Here is an 18,948-nt window from a genome sequence, read left to right on the forward strand (position 1 = left end):
TCTGTGGGATATCGTGGGAGCTTCAAGAACCTGGACAGCTGTGGACGTTGCTAAATACAGAAATGGTTGATGTTCGAGAGTTTTTTAAGGCCAACAGTGGTAACAAGCCTAGTGCCAAAGGGCCCCCGAGAAAGAAGGCCAAAATTGAGGAGGCAAAATTGCCCAAGGGGGATGCTGCGTCGCCAATTGATGTCGATCTGGACGATGACGACCTGGAGGGCCTCCTGGAGGCGAAGGGAGAGGAGAAAGTGGTGAAGAGAGAAGAGAGGCCGGCCGTGAAGAAGCAGCCGAAACAGGGGATACAGAGCGCGGGCGGCGTAGGAAGCGGGCGGGCAAGCGCGGCGCCCGCGGGGAACGCGCAGGAGATATTGGCGGCGCTGCCTTCGGTGGATCTGGACAGCGTGCATGTCAAGGAGGGCGCGAATTTCGGATTTGGAGGCTCTGGGGAGTCGGGGGGGGACGCCAACGCCGATGATTTCGCGCAAGGCGCGCCCAACTGCCTACTGGGCTTGACGATGGTGTTTACGGGTGTACTGCCCAACATTGACAGACCGGCTGCGGAAGCCCTGGCGAAGAAGTACGGGGCGCGCGTCACGAAGTCGATTTCGAGCAAGACGTCGGTCGTGGTGCTGGGCGACGAGGCCGGGCCGAAAAAGCTGGAAAAGATCCGCCAGTTGGGCATCAAGGCTATCGACGAGAACGGTTTCCGGCAGCTGATCAATGCGATGCCTGCAGAGGGCGGGAGTGGGGTGGCTGCAGAACGCGCGAGACAGCAATTGAAAAAGCAAGAGGAGGATGTCTTACGTGAAGCAGAGACGCTAGCACGGCAGGAGAAGGAGCGCGCGGCGTCGCGCGCAAGCAACGCCCCTGGGGGCCACGCGGCTCCAAGGGAGTCCGATCAGCTGTGGACAGTCAAGTACGCGCCCACAAGTCTCTCGCAGATCTGCGGCAACAAGTCCTCTGTTGGGAAGCTCCACAAGTGGCTCTCCGAGTGGGATAATAACCAACGCAACGGCTTCAAGACTCCTGGCCGTGATGGCACAGGTATCTACCGCGCGGCTATGCTCTACGGGCCCCCTGGTATCGGTAAAACGACGGCAGCGCACCTGGTTGCGAACGAACTGGGCTACGATGTCCTGGAGCAAAACGCCTCCGACGTACGCTCGAAAAAGCTGCTGAACGAAGGCATCAAGAACGCCCTTGATAACACCTCTGTTATTGGGTACTTCAACAAAAAGGAACACCGCAATAGCCGTAAATTTGTGATCATCATGGATGAGGTGGACGGTATGAGTGGAGGCGACAGAGGTGGTGTTGGGCAAATGGCCCAATTCTGCAGGAAGACCTCATCGCCGCTTATTCTGATATGCAATGAGAGAACTTTGCCAAAAATGAGACCGTTTGACAGAGTTGTATGCGATATCCAGTTCAGAAGACCGGACGCACAGTCGATGAAGGCGCGGCTGATGACTATAGCGGTTCGTGAGGGGTTCAAGCTAGATCCTACCGTGGTGGATCAGTTGGTAGCGGCAACGCGAGGGGATATAAGGCAAATTATCAATCTCTTGTCAACGATATCTACAACTACGAAGTCTATAGGACATGACAATGCGAGACAGATCTCCGCGGCATGGGAAAAAAACATAGCCCTCAAACCATATGATATAACCCATAAGCTTTTCGAAGGCCGCAACTATAGCGATGCTGGGGCCCAGTCATTTCCATTATACAAGAAAATGGAACTTTATTTCGATGACTTTGATTTCACGCCATTGATGGTGCAAGAGAATTACTTAAGCACGCGTCCAACGAACCTAAGTCCTGGACAATCGCATTTACAAGCGGCGGCCGCCGCTGCGGACTCTATTTCTGAGGGTGACCTTGTCGACAGGAAGATACGCAGTGGTGAACAACTATGGAGCTTGTTACCCTTCCATGCTGTAATGTCTTCTGTCAGACCAGCCTCCTTGGTTTCCGGCCAGATGGCTGGAAGAATCAACTTCACATCTTGGTTGGGCCAAAACTCGAAGAGAGGTAAATATTACCGGCTGCTGCAAGAGTTACACTACCATACAAGATTGCGCACATCGGCTTCCAAGGTGTCGTTTAGGTTGGATTACCTAACTACACTAAAGCGGAGGCTCCTAAGCCCGCTTGTGGAAAATGGCGGCGAGGCCATTCCAAACATCATCGAAACCATGGATTCCTATTATCTAACGAAGGAAGACTGGGACGTCGTCATGGACTTCATGCTTGGATATGAAAACACTGAAGCTGCACTGAAGAAGATCTCAACGAGCGACAAACGTGCATTTACAACAATGTACAATAAGACGACTCATCCCGTTGCTATCAATAGAACGGGCACGACCATTGCTATTAGCGGAAAGAGCGGAAATGATAAACCAGATTTTGAAGAAGTAGTCGATGCGGATGATGAGGTTCCTCCGGACAACGATGATGCCAAGAACGATGAGAGCGCGGACTTGAAGAAGGACAAATTGATAAAGGAGAGGAAGCCCAGGGCAAGAAAAGCTACAGGCTCTTCTAAAGCGCCAGCTAAACGCAAAAAAGTCAGTAAATAACGTAAGGTGACTATTTAGAACTCAAACTAATGTACACATTTGTAATAATTTTCTTCAGACAATAAATGCATGCTGACATAGGCCTTAAGAAGAGAGTGCGTCGAATTTTCCGGAAAATGCATTCTCAAGCCAGTGATAGATTTGTCTGTAGAGTATAGGTCCTGCGTTGTGAAACGTCAGTGCATGATTTGAATCAGGAAATATATGCGAATCATAGTTCCGGACATTGTGCACATTAAAGCTGTCCAACAGCTTGTAGGTATTTTCTATATGCACATTATCATCTGCAGTACCGTGCAACAATAAAAACCGCTTGACCTTACTAAACGCATCTATATTTTTAATGAGTGCGTACTCGCCGTATGCATCATTTGTGGGTTTGGGTGTACCCATATACCTTTCGGTGTATACCGCATCATATAACCTCCAATCTGTCACAGGGGCTACAGATATGCCATATTTAAACGTCTGCCCTTGATCGTATTCTAAAGTTTTTAAGGTGGTGAAACCACCATATGACCAACCCCATATTGCCACATGCTCTGTATCAACATTTTTGGCATGTTGGCTTATGTATTTTCTCGTTACCGCAGTGATATCACGCGGTTCCCAGTGGCCAATATTTTGTCTTGCCCAACTCCGAAAGTTCCATCCCTTACCACCAGTTCCTCTTGGCTCTATCTGTAATACGATGGCATCCAGGCCTGAAGAGATACATTGGTCCAACATGACATCGAATTTGGTATTGAATGTTCTGGAGCCAGGGCCTCCATACACGCTGACCAGCAACGGGTATTTTTTTTTGGGGTTCATGTGCCGTGGCTTAATCTCTACATAATGTATTTCAGCGTCATCTGTGGTGAAAGCAGATAGATATGACGTCTGTGGAAGATCATGCTTTGCCACTGTCTCCAGGATATGATCATTATGAGAAATTATGCGCGCCTCAGAATTCTCCTCGGTGCTGCCCCCTAAAGTTAAAGCTGTTGGGCCCACTCTCGTGGATGGAAGGTCAGGTCCCAAATACTTCATAATGCTGAATTTGCTGCTGGCACTAAAAGTGAATTCGTAATAATCAGTGTTGTTTGCTGGTCCGGGCATGGGGAGAGAATCTTCCACACCTGTATCTGACAAGGCTACACTGTAAATGTGCTGTGCCATTGGGTGTCGTTTATTCGCATGGAAATAGATAACCTCCTTTTCTGCGTCGAAACTCATGCTATCCGAAGTTATTTCCCAGGGGCCAGAAGTGAGCTGTCTCCCATTGGCTGCGTAGATATCTGGGAAATAAAATAGATGAGGGTAGCCATCAGAATCCACGCAAATATCCACATAGCCCGTTTCTCTGCCCTTGTCCTTGTCAGCAGGAATAATGAGCACAGGCTTCATTTTCTCTATCCAGCCGTCATAAATGTTCGAATTGACAGAGCGGACGGTGCGGACACTCTTATCCACCACATTGAACACTCTGATATCTACATTGCGAGATTCTCTGTCAGCGACCTTGAACATAAAATGGGTGTCCGACAACCACACGGCATCATAGATGAGATAATCTGCGGCAGCATCCAGCTGGATCTCGTGCTTGCTCGCATCCGCGATGTTGTATAGAATCAAGCTCGCAGAAGGAAGCTTCGAGCCTGGCGCCGGGTAGTTGATCTGCTTCGGGATCAGGCTGTCATCTTCAATATACCGAGGAATAGCGTAGCTCCGGACCCCGGTACTATTGATCCGTAGATAAACGAAAGCACTGTCGTCATCCTTCCACCAGACGGCATTGTCCGAGCCCATGACCTCTTCCTCATATACCCAGTCCGTCTTCCCATTGTGTATGCCGGCAGTGCCATCGAATGTTATCCTATGCAAAGCCCCATCGCCTCTCAGCTGCCGAATGTAGAGGTCATTCTCGGCCACGAAATACAGATATCTGTAACATGGGGAGAATTTGGCATACGATATCAGCGCAGCAGGTGAACCAGCTCCTCCCGGTGTGATAGGTTCTATGGTGTTTGCACCAACATCTCTGAGCCAGTAGTTCGCTTGCGACGAGTGACGGAAAACAGGCTTCCTATTAGAAGAGAGGATCGCAAAGTCAAGAGAGAAGCTTGGAACGATCTTCTGGACCCTATAGTCCTGGCCGCCATAGTTGAACGAAGTGGAAGCAAGCGCCTTGGTGTACTGATCGTCTGTCAGCTTTTTTGCCGAGAATGTTGGAACGTCATTCTCGGCGAGCAGTGTCACATAAAAGCCCTCATCAGATACAGGGGAGCACCTTGGAGGGGCAATAAACTCAAACAGTTCATAGCCCAGCATGAAGTCTCCCGCCAACACATTTTCGATCGTGAAAGCCCGGCTTCGGTCGCCTCCTGCCGACCTGTATTCCCCGTGTACGTAGCTACCCACCCGTTGAGTTATGAAATTCTGCATCGGAAATAGCAGGAACCCTAAAAGACACCATAAAATGCATTTTGCCCAGCCTTGGCGGGGGTGGCGCAGGCGGTGCCATGCTCTGTCATCTTCATCATAGTAGTTATCCTCATGGAGCAGATAGTCTTTAGATGTGGTTGCAGAGTCCACGCCTGATCCCGATCCCTCGTGACTCAGAACCTGGAGCTCAAGATCCGGTATCGAATCTTGGCCCTCTACCGGTAGGAGAGAGACACTGGAATTTGTCTTCTGGAAGAAGCGTAGAGAATTTGGTCTCCTCTGCCCATCGTCCATGGTTGAAAATTGCAAGACAGCCTTATTGTTCACACGAAAGTGCGAGTGATGCGTTAAAGTCCACGCAAGGCCATATTATATAGAGTGGGTCGGTTAGCGCCGAATAGATCGCCTGAAACTCCTTTTAGGAACCTGCTACCTTGTTTGATAGCATACCTGAATTATAGCCTCATCTGGAAGTAACATTAACATGCTAAAACGGGCAGGAAGAAGACCTTACATGGGCTTGCCTGACGCGAGCCCCGCTTGCCTGGCCTAAATATAGCTCAGCTGTTGTCACGCATGAAGAGCAATCGGAAGGTTACTACAGAGCTAGAAAACGGAATGTTATATACACACGGCTTCAAGCTTACTCCTGAGCAGCCAAGGCGGCGATCTTGGCAGCGACACGTGCCTTTCTCTCCTCCTTGGTCAACTTCACCTGTCTGAACTTCTTAGACTCGGCAGCGTACTGCTCCTTGGTGAACTTCTTCTCAGTTGGCTTGAAGGATGGGTCAGCTCTGATGGCGGCGTGGGCCTCAGTGTAGATGTCCTCGATGGCGTCAGCCTCGATGCCGTCGGCGATGTAGCCCTTGAACAACTCGGAGTATCTCTCCTCGTCGTCGTCGGCCAACTCCTCCATGTAGGCGGAGACGTGGCCGCCGAAAATGTAGGTTCTCAACAAGTCGGCATCTAGCTCCTCGGACTCGAAGTCCCAGCCTGGGAATCTGTTCTCGGAGTGTGGAACGTATAGACCACCGTCAGAAGCACCCTTCAAGGCACCGAAGACTCTAGCACCGGTGGTGGTTCTCTGCAAACCAATGTCCAAGTACACCTTGAATGGTCTTGGACCGTCCTCAACAGCCTCGGTTAGCTCGTACTCTCCCTCTGGCTCCTCGACACCCTTGTAGGTCTCGTCCAAGCCCAACTTCTGCAGGGTTCTTCTGGCGATCAGCAGACCAGTGGCGTACGCGGCGGACCAGTTGGTCAAACCGTGCGTGATGCCGTATCTTGGCAGCTCGTGCGAGTACGCAGCGGCCAACACAATGTCACCGGTGATGGTGGAGGACACAACCTGGCAGATGATGTCCTTGTTGGTGAATCTCACGACCAATCTGTACTTTGGCGTGTTGTACTTGGCCTTGTGCTGGGTGACCAGTCTCTTACGGGCATAGTAGTCCGTCTTACCTTCTCTTCTTCTTCTGAAGGGAGTCTGGAATCTGGAGTGGTACGCGGAGTTCTTGATGGACTTGATGAAGGCCATGGTTGCTGATACGCTCTCTTGGTGTGGGAGAACGCTGAGGCCAGCTTCATCTCTAATGTAATTACCTGAAAAATTTGAGATGCCGGCGGCGCGTCGCTCCGCGGGTGCCACCCATGCACCCGCGGGTGCATGGGTGGCTCCTTCTGGTGTATGGGTTGTGTACAGCCTCCCTCTCGCCCGTACATCGCACCGCCCCGCGTTCCACAGTCACACAGAATGATGGCTGAGCCAAGGTACCGACTAGCGCGGCAGGAGGCTGGCTGACTATCAAGGAGCGCGGCGACGTGCGACTCGCAGGCTGTGGCAGCCAACCCGCTGCGGCCGCGCTCCCGCGCGGTAATGTCACGCTTATTAAGCTGACGCGGCGCGTCGCTGACCGGTGTACCCGCAGGGCAGCTTGTAGTATATAAGGTTACGCTGCCAGCCAGGTACAGAAGCCGGCTGGCCGCGGAGAGCCCTGTCACAGGGAACAGCAGCATGGCACGCACGCAAATTCTAATCACAGACGTGCCCAAGGCGCGGTTCGACGAGCAATGGCCGCAGCTACTCCGGCGCGAGATGGCTATAAGCTTCCCGGACGTGGAGCCGGAATACTTCACGCCCCTCTCGTTTCTTAATCGGGTAGTGATCATTTTCCGCGGCGAGGAGGATACGGCCAGGGTCTACGAGTGGCTGCGCGAGCGCTGCGCGCGCGAGCACTACAAGGTGTACTTGTCGGAGCCGCTCGTCGGCAAGCCGCGCGGGCGGTCGCTGACCGCGGTGAGCCCGCAGGCCGGGGACGGCGCGGAGGAGGCGGAGGTCGAGCGGCCGCTCTTGCAGATCGACACGGCGTCTGCCGCGGACTCGGCGGCGGGCGGGCTTTTCCCGCCCAGCCCAAGCTTGTCGCCGGACAAGCAGATTTCGCCCACAAAGATAAAGTTCCCGGACGACCCGAAGGTGCACTACTACATGGAGCCGGCTCCAGAGCGCCACACGCCGGTGCCCGAGCGGGGCACCGGCGTGCCGTCGGATCCATCCGGCACGCAGTTCTTGTACAGGGGGCGCTCGCTGTCGCCGCGGGACAACATGCCCCTGAGCCCCAGCATCACGCTCAACCGGTTCCCCTCCGAGAGGGGCGGGCGGCGCGCGCACGCCGGGCAGTAGGCTTCGTTTCTATGTACAGGTTCGGTGTATATTTAATTCGCTAGACACAGCCTAGGCCGCGGCCTCCACGGCCGCGGCGTCGACCACGGCGGGCCCGAGCGCGCCGTCGGGCGCAGCCTCGCTCGCGTACTGCGCGCGGAAGAAGGTGTAGTGCAGCACGAGGTCGTCGACGTTGCGCATCTGCGGGTCCGTCGCGAAGTCAGGGTCGATGAAGAAGAACACGGGCATGTCCACCTCCTCGCCGGCCAGCAGCTTCTGCTCCTCGAAGCAGAAGCACTGGATCTTGTTGAAGTACTGCGCGGCGCCGCCGGGCGTGATGCTGTACGTCGCCATGCCGATGATGTCCTTGTCGCTGGTGTTCTTGGCCTTGTAGAAGGCCAGCGCGGTCTCGCCGGGCAGCACGTAGACCTCGCGCTGCTGCGGCACGAACTTCCACGGCAGGATCTGCGACACCTCGCTCGTGAACGACACGCGGATCCGCTTGTCCATGTCCACCGGCACCATCTTGTCGCTCGTGAACTTCCTGCGGTCAGTGATCGGCGTCCCACCGAAGCCCGTGCGTGCGCACAGCAGGCGATACAACGGCACCGCGGCGTACGCGAGCCCCAGGAACACCACGCCCACGCTCGCGAAGTAGTACGCCGCCGTGCGGTCGCGGAACGCCCGCTCCCTCTGCACCTTCATGTCGCGCAGCTGCTTGATCTCCGCCTGCGTCAGCTTGGAGAAGTCCAGCTTGGCTCGACTGCGCCCGCTGCTGTGCAGCGGGCGCGACGCCCAATGCGCACCGCCGCCAGCGCACCGCCGCGACACCCCGCCCGCCAGCGGCCTCAATAGACATCCAAGACCCAGCATTAGCTTCAGCTCTGGCTCGGAATACAGTTCGATGTAGCGTGGATGTTGCTTTCTAAGCGTGCGCGTTTTTTACATGGCTTGTTCCGGCTTCTCGAGGCAGCCGAGTACAGCGCATTTGTAAGTGAAGCGTACTCAGCTGGATCTCCGTGCTTGGCATCATCGGTCTCGCGGTGCGCCTAGATGTCGACAGAGAATGTGCAGACGGACTATGCGTCCACTAAGAAACGCAAGAAGGTGGTCAAGGCCTGCGTGTTCTGCAGGCGATCGCACATGATATGTGATGATCGAAGGCCGTGCTCGAGATGCATAAAGAGGGACATCGGGCACCTCTGCTGTGACGAGAAGCTGCAGCCCGGCGCCGAGCGGCTGCAGTCGCAGTCGCCGCTGCGAACCGAGACGTTCGACGTGCAGCCGGTACCGGAGCACCTGGTGGCCGGGCTGGGCGTCGGGGCTGCAGGCGGGAACCGGTACGCCAACGTGATCAACCACCCGAAGTTTGTGAGCGAGCACATCGGGTCGGAATTCTCGTCGCTGAACGAGTTCCTGACGCTGCTGGAGGACCCGCTGCTGATGGAGGCGACGCCGTCGCCGGGCTGCAACGGGCAGGCGGCGGATCCCGGGGCGCGGGGACCGGGGGAGCTGGTAGGCGGCGTGCTGGCCGGCGCTGCGCCGCAGGAGCAGCCGACGGCCAAGGAGAACTTCTTCCTGACGGCCGCGGACCCCTCGACGGAGGTGGAGCCGGAGGACCGCCTGAAGCTCGTGATCAACGCGAAGCTGGAGGCGGGCCTGCTGCAGCCTTACAACTACTCGCAGGGGTACGCGCGCCTGCAGAACTACATGGACAAGTACATGAACCAGTCGTCGCGGCAGCGCATCCTGAAGCCGCTCTCGACGATCCGGCCGGCGTTCCGCGCGATCGCGCGCTCGCTCAAGGACGTGGACCTGGTGCTCGTGGAGGAGGGGTTCGAGCGCATGCTGCTGTCCTACGATAGAGTATTTACGTCCATGTCCATGCCGGCGTGTCTGTGGCGGCGGACGGGCGAGATCTACCGCGGCAACAAGGAGTTTGCGTCGCTGGTGGACTGCACCGTTGACGATCTGCGCGATGGCAACCTCGCGATATATGAGCTGATGACAGAGGAGAGTGCGGTCAATTTCTGGGAGAAGTACGGCTCGATCGCCTTTGACAAGGGCCAGAAGGCAGTGCTGACGAGCTGCAACCTGAGAAGTAAGGACGGAAGGAAGCGCAGGCCGTGTTGTTTCAGTTTTACGATCCGGCGGGACCGCTACAATATTCCCATATGTATTATAGGCAACTTTATACCCATCTCCTAAGTGCAGTACGTACTGTCGGTCAGTCTAGCGTCTCGCTCGCGGTGAGCCCCGTGTTGCGGTCCACCAGCGCGCCGACCGCGCGCCCGGGCCCGACGTGCAGCGCGGCCGTCGCGCCCGCCTGCACCGCCGTGCGGCAGGCTGCGACGAACTCGACCACGTTCGTGCTCGAGCGCACGAACTTCTCCACGGCCACGTCAAGACGGTCGGTCGCCGCGCCGTCCAGGCAGCTCAGCAGCGGGCGGTCCAGGCTGCGCGCGCGGCTCACGCCGTTGCGCGCCAACCGCTCCCACAGCAGGTCGTACAGCGGGCCCTGGATCGGCCGCAGCACCGCGTCGTTGTGGAAAGGGATGCCGTCCGGGTTCAGCAGCGCGTCCACGCGCGCGCCCGCCGGCAGCGCCGCCCACGCCGGGTCGTCCGCCGCCCCCGTCACGATGCACTGCCGCAGCGAGTTGTGGTTCGCTAGGCGCAGCGTCCCGCGCAGCTCCAGCTGCGCCCGCAGATCGCCCGCGCGCCGCAGCGTCACCACCCGCGCCACGAACCCGCGCACGCCGTGCGCCCGCGCATGCGCCGCCGCCGCCTCGCGCATCAGCGCGTGCCGACGCTGCGCCACCTCCAGCACGTCATGCACCCCCAGCAGCGCGTTGCTGCCGCTCGCGTTCAGCGCGCTCAGCTCCCCCAGCGAGTGCCCCAGCATCATCGCCTCGCCCTGCTCCGGCCCGCGCTCCAGCCAGCACTGGTACAGCAGCGTCGAGCACGCGGCAATCGCCCCCGGCGCTGCGGGCTGCCGCTCCACGTATGCCACCACGTCCGCCACCGAGCTGTGCTGGAAGCCCGCCCGCGACTCACACCAGCGGGCCAGCGAGCTCGCCAACACGGCGCTACCCTGCCCAGGAAACGTGACTAATCGCATACCGCAAGCCCCGCACTCGTGTTACTTGCCTATCCGGACCTCTCCGTTCCCGCGCCGTTGTAACCGCTGCTCGAATCCGTAAGTGGCCCCGGCAACGCTATCCCGCCGGAACCAGTCTTCAGCTTATGACTTCTGGCAATTTTTCACTGCTCGAACGGCGTCCCCGCCGTTATTAATTGAAAAATTTGGTTTGCTATATAAAGAGCTAGTGACTTGACCAGCGCAGCTGGAGCGAACGTAGCCGTTGACCCAGATCATCCGACAGAGCGCTATAGGAGATGTCATCCAGCGATACTAAGTCGTTGCCGTTTCTGTACCAATTCTTCGCCGGGGCCGTGGCAGGCGTGTCCGAAATCCTCGTGATGTACCCGCTCGATGTGGTCAAGACGCGGATGCAGCTGCAGGTGCAGGGCGGGGCCGGGCCGCACTACACGGGCGTGGTGGACTGCCTCAAGAAGATCGTGGCGGGCGAGGGCGTCGGGCGGCTGTACAAGGGCATTTCGTCGCCGATCCTGATGGAGGCCCCCAAGCGGGCGACCAAGTTTGCGTGCAACGACGAGTTCCAGAAGCTGTACAAGCAGGCCTTCGGCGTGGAGAAGCTGTCGCAGCCGCTGTCGATGCTGGCGGGTGCGTCGGCGGGGTGCGTTGAGGCGTTTGTGGTGGTGCCGTTCGAGCTGGTGAAGATCCGGCTGCAGGACGCGTCGTCGAGCTACAAGGGCCCGGTGGACGTGGTGCGCAAGATCGTGGCGCGCGAAGGCGTGTTGGCGATGTACAACGGGTTGGAGAGCACGCTGTGGCGGCACGCGCTGTGGAACGGCGGGTACTTTGGGATCATCTTCCAGGCGCGCGCGCTGCTGCCCGCGGCGCACAACAAGACGCAGCGCATCACCAACGACCTGATCGCGGGCAGCATCGGCGGCTCGATCGGCTGCATGCTGTCCACGCCGTTCGACGTGGTCAAGTCGCGCATCCAGAACACGGCCGTGATCCCGGGCGTCGTGCGCAAGTACAACTGGTCGCTGCCCTCGCTGCTCACCATCTACCGGGAGGAGGGCTTCCGCGCGCTGTACAAGGGCTTCGTGCCCAAGGTGCTGCGGCTGGGGCCCGGCGGAGGCATCCTGCTGGTGGTCTTCACCGGCGTGCTCGACTTCTGCCGCGCGATCCACTACGGTAAATAGCCTGTAGCATAGCGCACCGCGCGTACGTAAAGCTACAACTACGAATGTCTGTTCTACCAGCCCTCCCCCTGCCAGTGAGCGCCCGGCAGGAAGAAAGGGCGTTGAGATGAACCAACTGATCTCTCCGATGGACTTGACGCTGTGGCCGCGTAGCGCGCGGCCCTAGCAACACGGTTTTAGAGTCCTGGATGCAAAAATCCGCACGATTTTTATTGGTTCTCTAAAAGGAGGAAAAACAGACATGCAGACGGCAACAAGAAACGGTTTTCGCCGCGCCTTATATAGTTGTGGCGGCGGTTACCCGGCTCGTGCAGCGTCATAAAAGCACCTGCCAACCCCTAGTACTTGAGCTCCGGCCGGCGACACGCCAAAGCAGTTGCCGCCCAGGAGCTCGTCAGGGAGCTATAGCAGATGTCCAAGGAACCACTCATTCCGCAGCAGTCACGGCGGCGTCGGCGGTTTATAGTTGTGCGGTTCAGCGATCCCACACTGCAGGACCTGACGCTGGAGGTGTCGAGTATCCCGTACGCAGACGTCACTACGAGATGGCTGCGGGCCATGGTGCGGCAAATCCGCCCCGCCAAGACGGTACGGCACCGGCTGAAGTTTATCCGCAACGGCCAGCCGCTGAACGCGATGTCGAACCTGCGGCTGGAGCAGTTCTTCGAGTCCGCGGAGGAGAACGACAAGTACTACATCCACTGCATCGTGGGCCCGGAGCTGACAACGGAGCAGCTGCAGGACGAGGACGCGCTGGACAACGTGGGGCAACAGGTGGACGGGACGACGCCGGAGGTGATCGGCTTCGACCGGCTCCGCAGCGTCGGGTTCAGCGACGAGGAGATAGAGCTGCTGCGGCAGCAGTTCCGCGCCACGTACGGCGACCTGGACACGTCGCAGCAGCCGGACGGCGAGCGCGCGGACCTCCGGCAGCTCGAGGAGCAGTGGATAGAGACCGGCGCCACGGAGCAGGGCGCGCAGCTCTCTAGCATCCCCACCGCTAACTACAGGTACAACATGGATCTCCTGATCGGCCTCATGGTGGGGTGCCTGTTCGGAGTATTCAGCATCCTGCTGCTGAAGCAGGGAGAGCTGTTCACGAAGCGCCAGAAAATGGCCGTCTTCGCGGGCATCGTCGCGAACGTCATCTTCGGCATGACCCACTGGTAGGGGCTCCGGGCTGCTGGAACAGTCTACCAGGAGCTGCGTCTCTCGTTATATCTAATAGTATACAGATTCTATGTACGTCGGCTCAGCGGCGGCACAGCAGGTACACGTTCTCCTGCTTGAAGTTGCTCAAGAGCCGGTAGTTGCCCTCCAGCCGCATCAGCAACCCCCCGAATGAGTAGTACACCGCCAGCATATCCTTGTTCCCGTTGGCCTCCTCGAACTTGTATGCCGTCCCATACGTCACGTAGTCGAAGTCGTCGGCCAGGGACCGCGCCCCAGGGGCCGGAGGCCGCCAGGACCCGTGGCTGTCCTCCGTTCCGTCGAGGTTGAGTGTCGTCGCCAGCATCACCGTTAGCTGCTGTTGTGGTTGCAGCGGGAAGAGCTCTGTGTTCACATCCAGCGTCAGCTTGCACGTGTCCTGCGACGTGGAGATGGCCTCAATCCGCGATACCTTATTGTACCGTCCCTGGTCCACTTCCTGGATCGTGAAGATGTCGTCAAAGAGAGTCGAGGACATAGCCGAGGTCTTGGTGCCGTACCTGCGCTTCAGCAAGTGGAAGTGGCGATGAGCTGCGTGAAAATTTTGTATACTGTGTGCAAACGTAGAAAACGAGAAGCTATTACCATGTCTATTAGATGCTCGAGTCGCTACATAGAAAACGGGCGGCTCTCGCCGGCCCGCGGACGTCCCTCTGCGGCTGGCGCCGGCCGGCCGCCGACAGGCTGCGGCGGCCTGCGCTCAGCGCAGCTCGGTCGCCTTGCGCTTGCTGCGGTAGTCCTTGATGGCGGCCTTGATGGCGTCCTCCGCGAGCATACTACAGTGCAGCTTGACCGGCGGAAGCGATAGCTCGCGCGCGATCTCTGTGTTCTTGATCTTCTCCGCATCCGCGAGCGTCTTGCCGCGCACAAGCTCGGTCATGTACGAAGATGACGCAATGGCCGAGCCGCAGCCAAACGTCTTGAACTTCACGTTCTCGATTACGCCTGTGCTGTCGTCCACCTGGATCTGCAGGCGCATCACGTCGCCACACGCCGGCGCGCCCACGAGCCCGGTCCCGACATTTGTAAGCTTCTTGTCCAATGTGCCAACGTTGCGAGGGTTGGTGTAGTGGTCTATGACCTTGGGGTGGTAGCAGCGCCGCGCATACCCTATGGTGCCGACCGGCCTCACGATTGCAGTGGCTGTCTGTCTGAATCCTAGCATTTCTGTTCCGTGTTTCGCTGTGGAGAAGTAGGAGAGATGTCTGTCCTGTCAGCGTAGTGTCTGTGTCAACTTTAAAGCGCCGCCATTTGGCCCTGTCTCCACTGGAAGTCACGGACCCGTATCCGGGTGCGCCGCTTACCTCCGCCGGTAACCCCGTGTCCGATCCCTGAGCCCCTGAGCCGGGTAACTGATTGCCGGACAGGAGCGCTCATGAGGTGCGGGTAACAAAGGGGTTTCGGGTCTTGACTAGCCGAGGCGATGCCGCTTTGCAAACAACACTACGACTCGCGTTAGTAGACGAGCATCGGGGCTGGCGTTGCATGGTGCAGGGGCTACTGTAGAGCGGCAATTTTACACCGATGGCGGATCAGATGTCTGCCACCTCAGCAGCACCGCGGACCAGGGCGGACTACTCCTCTCTGGATTTCGATGTGGATGTGGCGTGGTTATATAGGGGCAAGAAACGTGGGAAACAGCGAAAGGCCGGAGAAGACGGCACACGCGGACGGGCGTCGTCGGTGTCCAACGCAGAGCTTAGCCGGCAGGCGGATAGCGGGCAGGCGGGCACGGGCAGCGCGAGCGGCAGCGAGCGGAGCGCACAGAGCGCGGCGACGGAGCCGGCGGCGGTACCGGAGCGGCAATCGGGGGGTATCGGGTTCCTGAAGCGCAGCAATTCGGTGGGTGAGAGACCAAAGAAGTCGCTGTTCGGGTCGCTTTTCAGTCGGCGGCTGGCGTCGTCGTCCGGAGTGCCCTTATCAGGCCCGCCGCACGGCGCGCGGGCCTCGCAGCGCGGCGACGCCCGTGGCGCGGAGTCGGGGAGGCAATGCGCGCCTGCGGGAATTCCGATCGGGCGCGCCACTGACGGGATGGCGCGGTACCTCAATGAGCCGTCGTCTCCGGAGGTACGCGATGCCGCGCCAATAAACGACAGGCCGCGGCGGATGGAACCGGGAGCCTTGCCTGTGCCCTCGCTTCAGCTGCTCTCTGGTGTGCAGCTGCGGCGCGTGGCATTTGCCGTGGACAAGTTCAGCACGGACCCACCGCAGCAGATTCCGTCACGGCGGCCTCGCCGGGGCAACGTGTTGATCCCCGATGAAATCCTTGGCGAGGTTCCGACAATATCTCAGGGCATCTCGAATCCTGAGGGAATATGTGGGCAAAAGGAGAGCCAGTTGACCAAGGACTCTAAAGAATACAAAATCGCGCTGGAAAACTATCGGAAGGCGCTGAAGGAGTCGAAGAAGCACCAACAGGAAGCACATATGGCAGCTTTACGGACTGCCAATGAGGTCGCGGCCTTTAAGTACAAGCAATCGCACTCGCAGAGGGAACTGGTCCCAGAAGCCGCGGTTGACGACCGTGCCAAGCACCTGGAAATTGACAAGCCTACCCAAGCGAATGAGACTTCATTCGACGGGGAGGACACTGAATGTGGCGATGAGTCCGGGAAGGAGCTGACGCTGGACCAGATCTACACGCGCTGCTGTCATTTGCGCGAAATCCTACCGATTCCGTCCACCCTCAAGCAAGTGAAGAACAAAACAGCACCCCTGCATACGTTAAAGTTTCTGAATCCAAAGCCGACTCTGATAGACCTGCTCTCGTTTTGTGACTTCATTGCAGTTGTGCCTATCCACAATGTTGTGTTCGATAATGTAAACCTGACTCCAGAGATGTTTAAGATAATGATCACTTCACTTGTCAATTCCACTGCATTGGAGCGACTCTCAATACGAAACGTGGTTACTGACGCAGATTGCTGGGCAGCTCTCTGCAAGTTTATTTTATCCAATAGATCACTTATAAAGCTCGACATCTCGCAGACGAAAGTTAGACAGGATCTGGCACGCACGCTTTACCGCTCCAATATGAACTGGCCCTTGTTTATAGAGGTTTTACAACGCAGGCAACATGCTCCGTTGGAGGAGCTGCTGTTGAACGGTATCCAGTTTTTTGACCTTTCCATCTTCAACGGCTTACTGCATGCGTTTACTCTTCGGCCGGCATCCAAAAAGCGACTAGGTGTAGCGCACTCCTTTTTAAAGGAAGAGCATCTAAAGTTGCTTTTTGACTGGGCTTCTACCTATAATGTGCAAGGTATCGACTTGGCCTTTAACAACCTCACTGATCTCGTGAAACCCATGGTATCTAAATTAACAACTATGAACTTTGACCACCTGCATTATTTCACCCTTAACAGTACAGCGTTAGGCTTCTGTGATGCGGCACTTTGCCTGCGAGCATTATCCAAGTTGCCAAACCTTTATTTCTTGGATTTGAGCAGTTTACCGGCCATCTTTCCAGAGATATTCCCATTTTTGAATAAGTATCTGCCGCGGTTTCCCTTTCTGAAAAGACTGCATTTGGACAGTAACGACTTTATGATGGACCACATCTCGCTTCTCAGCCAGATACTTCAAAAATGTAAGGAGTTATTGCATCTTTCTATGCTATATCAACCGGAGTCCTCCTATGGTATGAGTGCATGTGCTGCCCTGTATGACTTCGTCGCAAACTCGCCAAAGTTGAAGAATTTGGACGTCGACTATGAATACATCCCTGAGGAAATCAGCTCGAGAATAGCAGTTTGTTTGATCAGGAACGCCCAGAAATCTCTGAACGAGGACTTCGAGCTAGACGAATTAACATCGCAGGATGACTTGCTCTTTGATGGTGAACTAATTACCAAAACTGCAGGCGGTATACTATCGAAACTCGGTACTTCGTCCGAGAAATCCAATGATGACTCTTCAAGACGGTATCTCCTGAAAAAGTATTGGCAGAAAATCAATAGGGTCCACACCAACGTACAGAGTACCATCGACGACTTGTTCGAAAAGCGAAGCAAAGATGAACTGACGCTACAGGGGAAGGAGAACCTGCTGAGACTCCTGTTCGTAGAAAATACCCTTTCGAAGATATTAGAGATACTTGCCGATAGCCAGGAGGTTGCGAGCCTGCTGGATGACAATCCTGAGGGCATCTCCGCGCCAAACTTGGAAGCTGTCGACTCCTCGACACTTCTGATGCCTGCCACCCGCCTGGAGGACGGGTATCTTGATACGCAAGGGATCTCCGCCAGCACCCAGGTGGATAGGCCGCACTTTATGGCTACAGATTCGGGGCGTACGATAGACGTGACCACAGGCCGCCCCGTCGTACTGCGGCAGTCTTCACAGACCTCCATTGTGTGTAAGAAGCAGGAGGAGGAAGAGGGAGAGCTCCATAAATGGGGGTACTTCGTCGCACAGAAACGTTCAGGCCTGCCGCTGCCGCAGTATGTCTCAGAGCACCCTGCTCAGAGCCAGCCATCCCAGGCGGACAATGCGACCGATATGCGGGTGATTATCTCCAAGATCCCGTCAGGGGCAGAGTTGAAGGCGGCCATCATTAAGGCTAAGGGCATTGCCTCGATGGAAGACCTGATTGACAATGTGAACCACAACCGTGTCCACCTGGACAACATATATGGCATACCGTATAGCACTCGCCCAGTGAGTGCCGACCGTGCGTCGGTGTCCTCACAGAGCAGGAGCGTTTGCACCCCCAACGAGGAGCCAGTCTCGGCGCCGTTGCCCCCCGATGGTCACGAAGAACTCGATGAGCACGTCGGCGAAACCTATGATAAACTATTGAATAACCTCAGCAGAGTCCGTTCGAACAGGTAGGATAGTCTTCCGCAGGAAGTTGTATAAAGGTTAACAATAAATAAAGGGCGTTATGCCCGGTCGCGCTCACCGCCAGAGAAGCTGCTGCAGGATCCGGTGGTACTGCACGTTCATGATCGGCCGCACCGTGCTCAGCCGCCAGAGGCTCACCAGGCCGACCACGTTGATCCCGACTACGACGTTGAACACCTTGCGCCGCAGCGCTAGCGACCGCCATCTCAACAGCTGCACCAGCCCGGTGAACATGTGGTACGCGCCCACGGACACTAGCCCAGCTAGCGGCATGATCCCCAGCCCCCAGCGCGTCCACGCAGACCCCGTCCCGCCGTACAGGAGCCACTGCACAAAGTCGAAGTCCACGTCCACGCCCGCCCGCGCAGGCAGCCACTTCATCAACGCGGCGTGGTAAGCCAGCAACGGCACCAGCAAGTACCCCGACACCGCGTGCGGGTTGTGCCGCACCGTCTTGTTCAGCCCCAGGAAGTACCCGGACAGCCCCCCGATCAGCCCAATCCGTCGCGGCGACGTGTCGGACTCCACCCGCGTCACGTACCGCCGCCCCCGCCGCGTCCACCGTCGGTACCAGCTCATCGCCCGCAGCGCCACCCCCGCCGCCACATGCACCCCCACCGTCCACACCAGCACCTGGTCCGTCGCCGCCGGCAGCAGTTCCCGCACCATCCGCAGCACATCGTTCGGTGCGTACGTCGGCTCAATCAGCGGCACGAACAGCGTGTTCGTCAGGTGCAGCGGCATGTATCCGAACACCATCGCCCACACCGAGTGCTTCTGCAGCCAGCCCAGTGACCGTCTAATGTTCAGCGCGCTCAGCCATTCCCCGCTCCCGCCGCTGTAGCTGTCATCGCCCACCCCTGGAGGAGGCGTGAAAGACTCCGTGGGGCGCGGATCCAGTTCTCTGAGTTCCATGCTGGCTGCGAC

At 57.3% G+C, this 18,948-nt stretch overlaps 13 protein-coding genes and 1 non-coding gene across 14 annotated transcripts; 6 read left to right on the forward strand and 8 right to left on the reverse strand.

The window, feature by feature from the left end:
* Positions 1–62: 62 nt before the first annotated feature.
* On the forward strand, positions 63–2,585 carry RFC1 (replication factor C subunit 1; the record flags this gene model as incomplete). The annotated part of the gene is made up of 1 exon (NM_208857.2): positions 63–2,585. The coding sequence occupies one exon, from the start codon at positions 63–65 to the stop codon at positions 2,583–2,585; it is 2,523 nt and encodes an 840-aa protein (NP_983504.2).
* Positions 2,586–2,669: 84 nt separating this feature from the next.
* STE13 (Ste13p) lies at positions 2,670–5,306 on the reverse strand (the record flags this gene model as incomplete). Its single annotated transcript, NM_208858.2, has 1 exon — positions 2,670–5,306. The coding sequence occupies one exon, from the start codon at positions 5,304–5,306 to the stop codon at positions 2,670–2,672; it is 2,637 nt and encodes an 878-aa protein (NP_983505.2).
* Positions 5,307–5,655: 349 nt separating this feature from the next.
* Positions 5,656–6,549, reverse strand: RPL5 (60S ribosomal protein uL18; the record flags this gene model as incomplete). The annotated part of the gene is made up of 1 exon (NM_208859.1): positions 5,656–6,549. The coding sequence occupies one exon, from the start codon at positions 6,547–6,549 to the stop codon at positions 5,656–5,658; it is 894 nt and encodes a 297-aa protein (NP_983506.1).
* Positions 6,550–7,026: 477 nt separating this feature from the next.
* On the forward strand, positions 7,027–7,692 carry RCN2 (Rcn2p; the record flags this gene model as incomplete). Its single annotated transcript, NM_208860.1, has 1 exon — positions 7,027–7,692. The coding sequence occupies one exon, from the start codon at positions 7,027–7,029 to the stop codon at positions 7,690–7,692; it is 666 nt and encodes a 221-aa protein (NP_983507.1).
* A 51-nt stretch (positions 7,693–7,743) lies between these two features.
* COX11 (Cox11p) lies at positions 7,744–8,544 on the reverse strand (the record flags this gene model as incomplete). Its single annotated transcript, NM_208861.1, has 1 exon — positions 7,744–8,544. One exon carries the CDS (start codon positions 8,542–8,544, stop codon positions 7,744–7,746), a length of 801 nt encoding a protein of 266 aa, NP_983508.1.
* A 180-nt stretch (positions 8,545–8,724) lies between these two features.
* Positions 8,725–9,879, forward strand: RDS2 (gluconeogenesis transcription factor RDS2; the record flags this gene model as incomplete). Its single annotated transcript, NM_208862.2, has 1 exon — positions 8,725–9,879. The coding sequence occupies one exon, from the start codon at positions 8,725–8,727 to the stop codon at positions 9,877–9,879; it is 1,155 nt and encodes a 384-aa protein (NP_983509.2).
* Positions 9,880–9,898: 19 nt separating this feature from the next.
* On the reverse strand, positions 9,899–10,789 carry MCT1 ([acyl-carrier-protein] S-malonyltransferase; the record flags this gene model as incomplete). The annotated part of the gene is made up of 1 exon (NM_208863.1): positions 9,899–10,789. The coding sequence occupies one exon, from the start codon at positions 10,787–10,789 to the stop codon at positions 9,899–9,901; it is 891 nt and encodes a 296-aa protein (NP_983510.1).
* A 278-nt stretch (positions 10,790–11,067) lies between these two features.
* On the forward strand, positions 11,068–11,967 carry AGOS_ACR109W (ACR109Wp; the record flags this gene model as incomplete). Its single annotated transcript, NM_208864.2, has 1 exon — positions 11,068–11,967. The coding sequence occupies one exon, from the start codon at positions 11,068–11,070 to the stop codon at positions 11,965–11,967; it is 900 nt and encodes a 299-aa protein (NP_983511.2).
* Positions 11,968–12,060: 93 nt separating this feature from the next.
* AGOS_AgSNR35 lies at positions 12,061–12,182 on the reverse strand. The gene has a single exon (NR_149378.1). It is a non-coding gene; the product is annotated as an AgSNR35 (small nuclear RNA).
* Positions 12,183–12,378: 196 nt separating this feature from the next.
* DSC3 (Dsc3p) lies at positions 12,379–13,137 on the forward strand (the record flags this gene model as incomplete). Its single annotated transcript, NM_208865.1, has 1 exon — positions 12,379–13,137. The coding sequence occupies one exon, from the start codon at positions 12,379–12,381 to the stop codon at positions 13,135–13,137; it is 759 nt and encodes a 252-aa protein (NP_983512.1).
* Positions 13,138–13,219: 82 nt separating this feature from the next.
* RPB8 (DNA-directed RNA polymerase core subunit RPB8) lies at positions 13,220–13,654 on the reverse strand (the record flags this gene model as incomplete). The annotated part of the gene is made up of 1 exon (NM_208866.1): positions 13,220–13,654. One exon carries the CDS (start codon positions 13,652–13,654, stop codon positions 13,220–13,222), a length of 435 nt encoding a protein of 144 aa, NP_983513.1.
* A 222-nt stretch (positions 13,655–13,876) lies between these two features.
* Positions 13,877–14,341, reverse strand: AGOS_ACR112C (iron-sulfur cluster assembly scaffold protein; the record flags this gene model as incomplete). Its single annotated transcript, NM_208867.1, has 1 exon — positions 13,877–14,341. The coding sequence occupies one exon, from the start codon at positions 14,339–14,341 to the stop codon at positions 13,877–13,879; it is 465 nt and encodes a 154-aa protein (NP_983514.1).
* Positions 14,342–14,700: 359 nt separating this feature from the next.
* AGOS_ACR113W (ACR113Wp) lies at positions 14,701–18,009 on the forward strand (the record flags this gene model as incomplete). The annotated part of the gene is made up of 1 exon (NM_208868.2): positions 14,701–18,009. One exon carries the CDS (start codon positions 14,701–14,703, stop codon positions 18,007–18,009), a length of 3,309 nt encoding a protein of 1,102 aa, NP_983515.1.
* Positions 18,010–18,075: 66 nt separating this feature from the next.
* On the reverse strand, positions 18,076–18,780 carry MCP1 (Mcp1p; the record flags this gene model as incomplete). The annotated part of the gene is made up of 1 exon (NM_208869.1): positions 18,076–18,780. One exon carries the CDS (start codon positions 18,778–18,780, stop codon positions 18,076–18,078), a length of 705 nt encoding a protein of 234 aa, NP_983516.1.
* Positions 18,781–18,948: the final 168 nt, after the last annotated feature.

The sequence above is a fragment of the Eremothecium gossypii genome, chromosome III, assembly GCF_000091025.4.
Source record: "Eremothecium gossypii ATCC 10895 chromosome III, complete sequence".
NCBI lineage: Eukaryota > Fungi > Ascomycota > Saccharomycetes > Saccharomycetales > Saccharomycetaceae > Eremothecium > Eremothecium gossypii.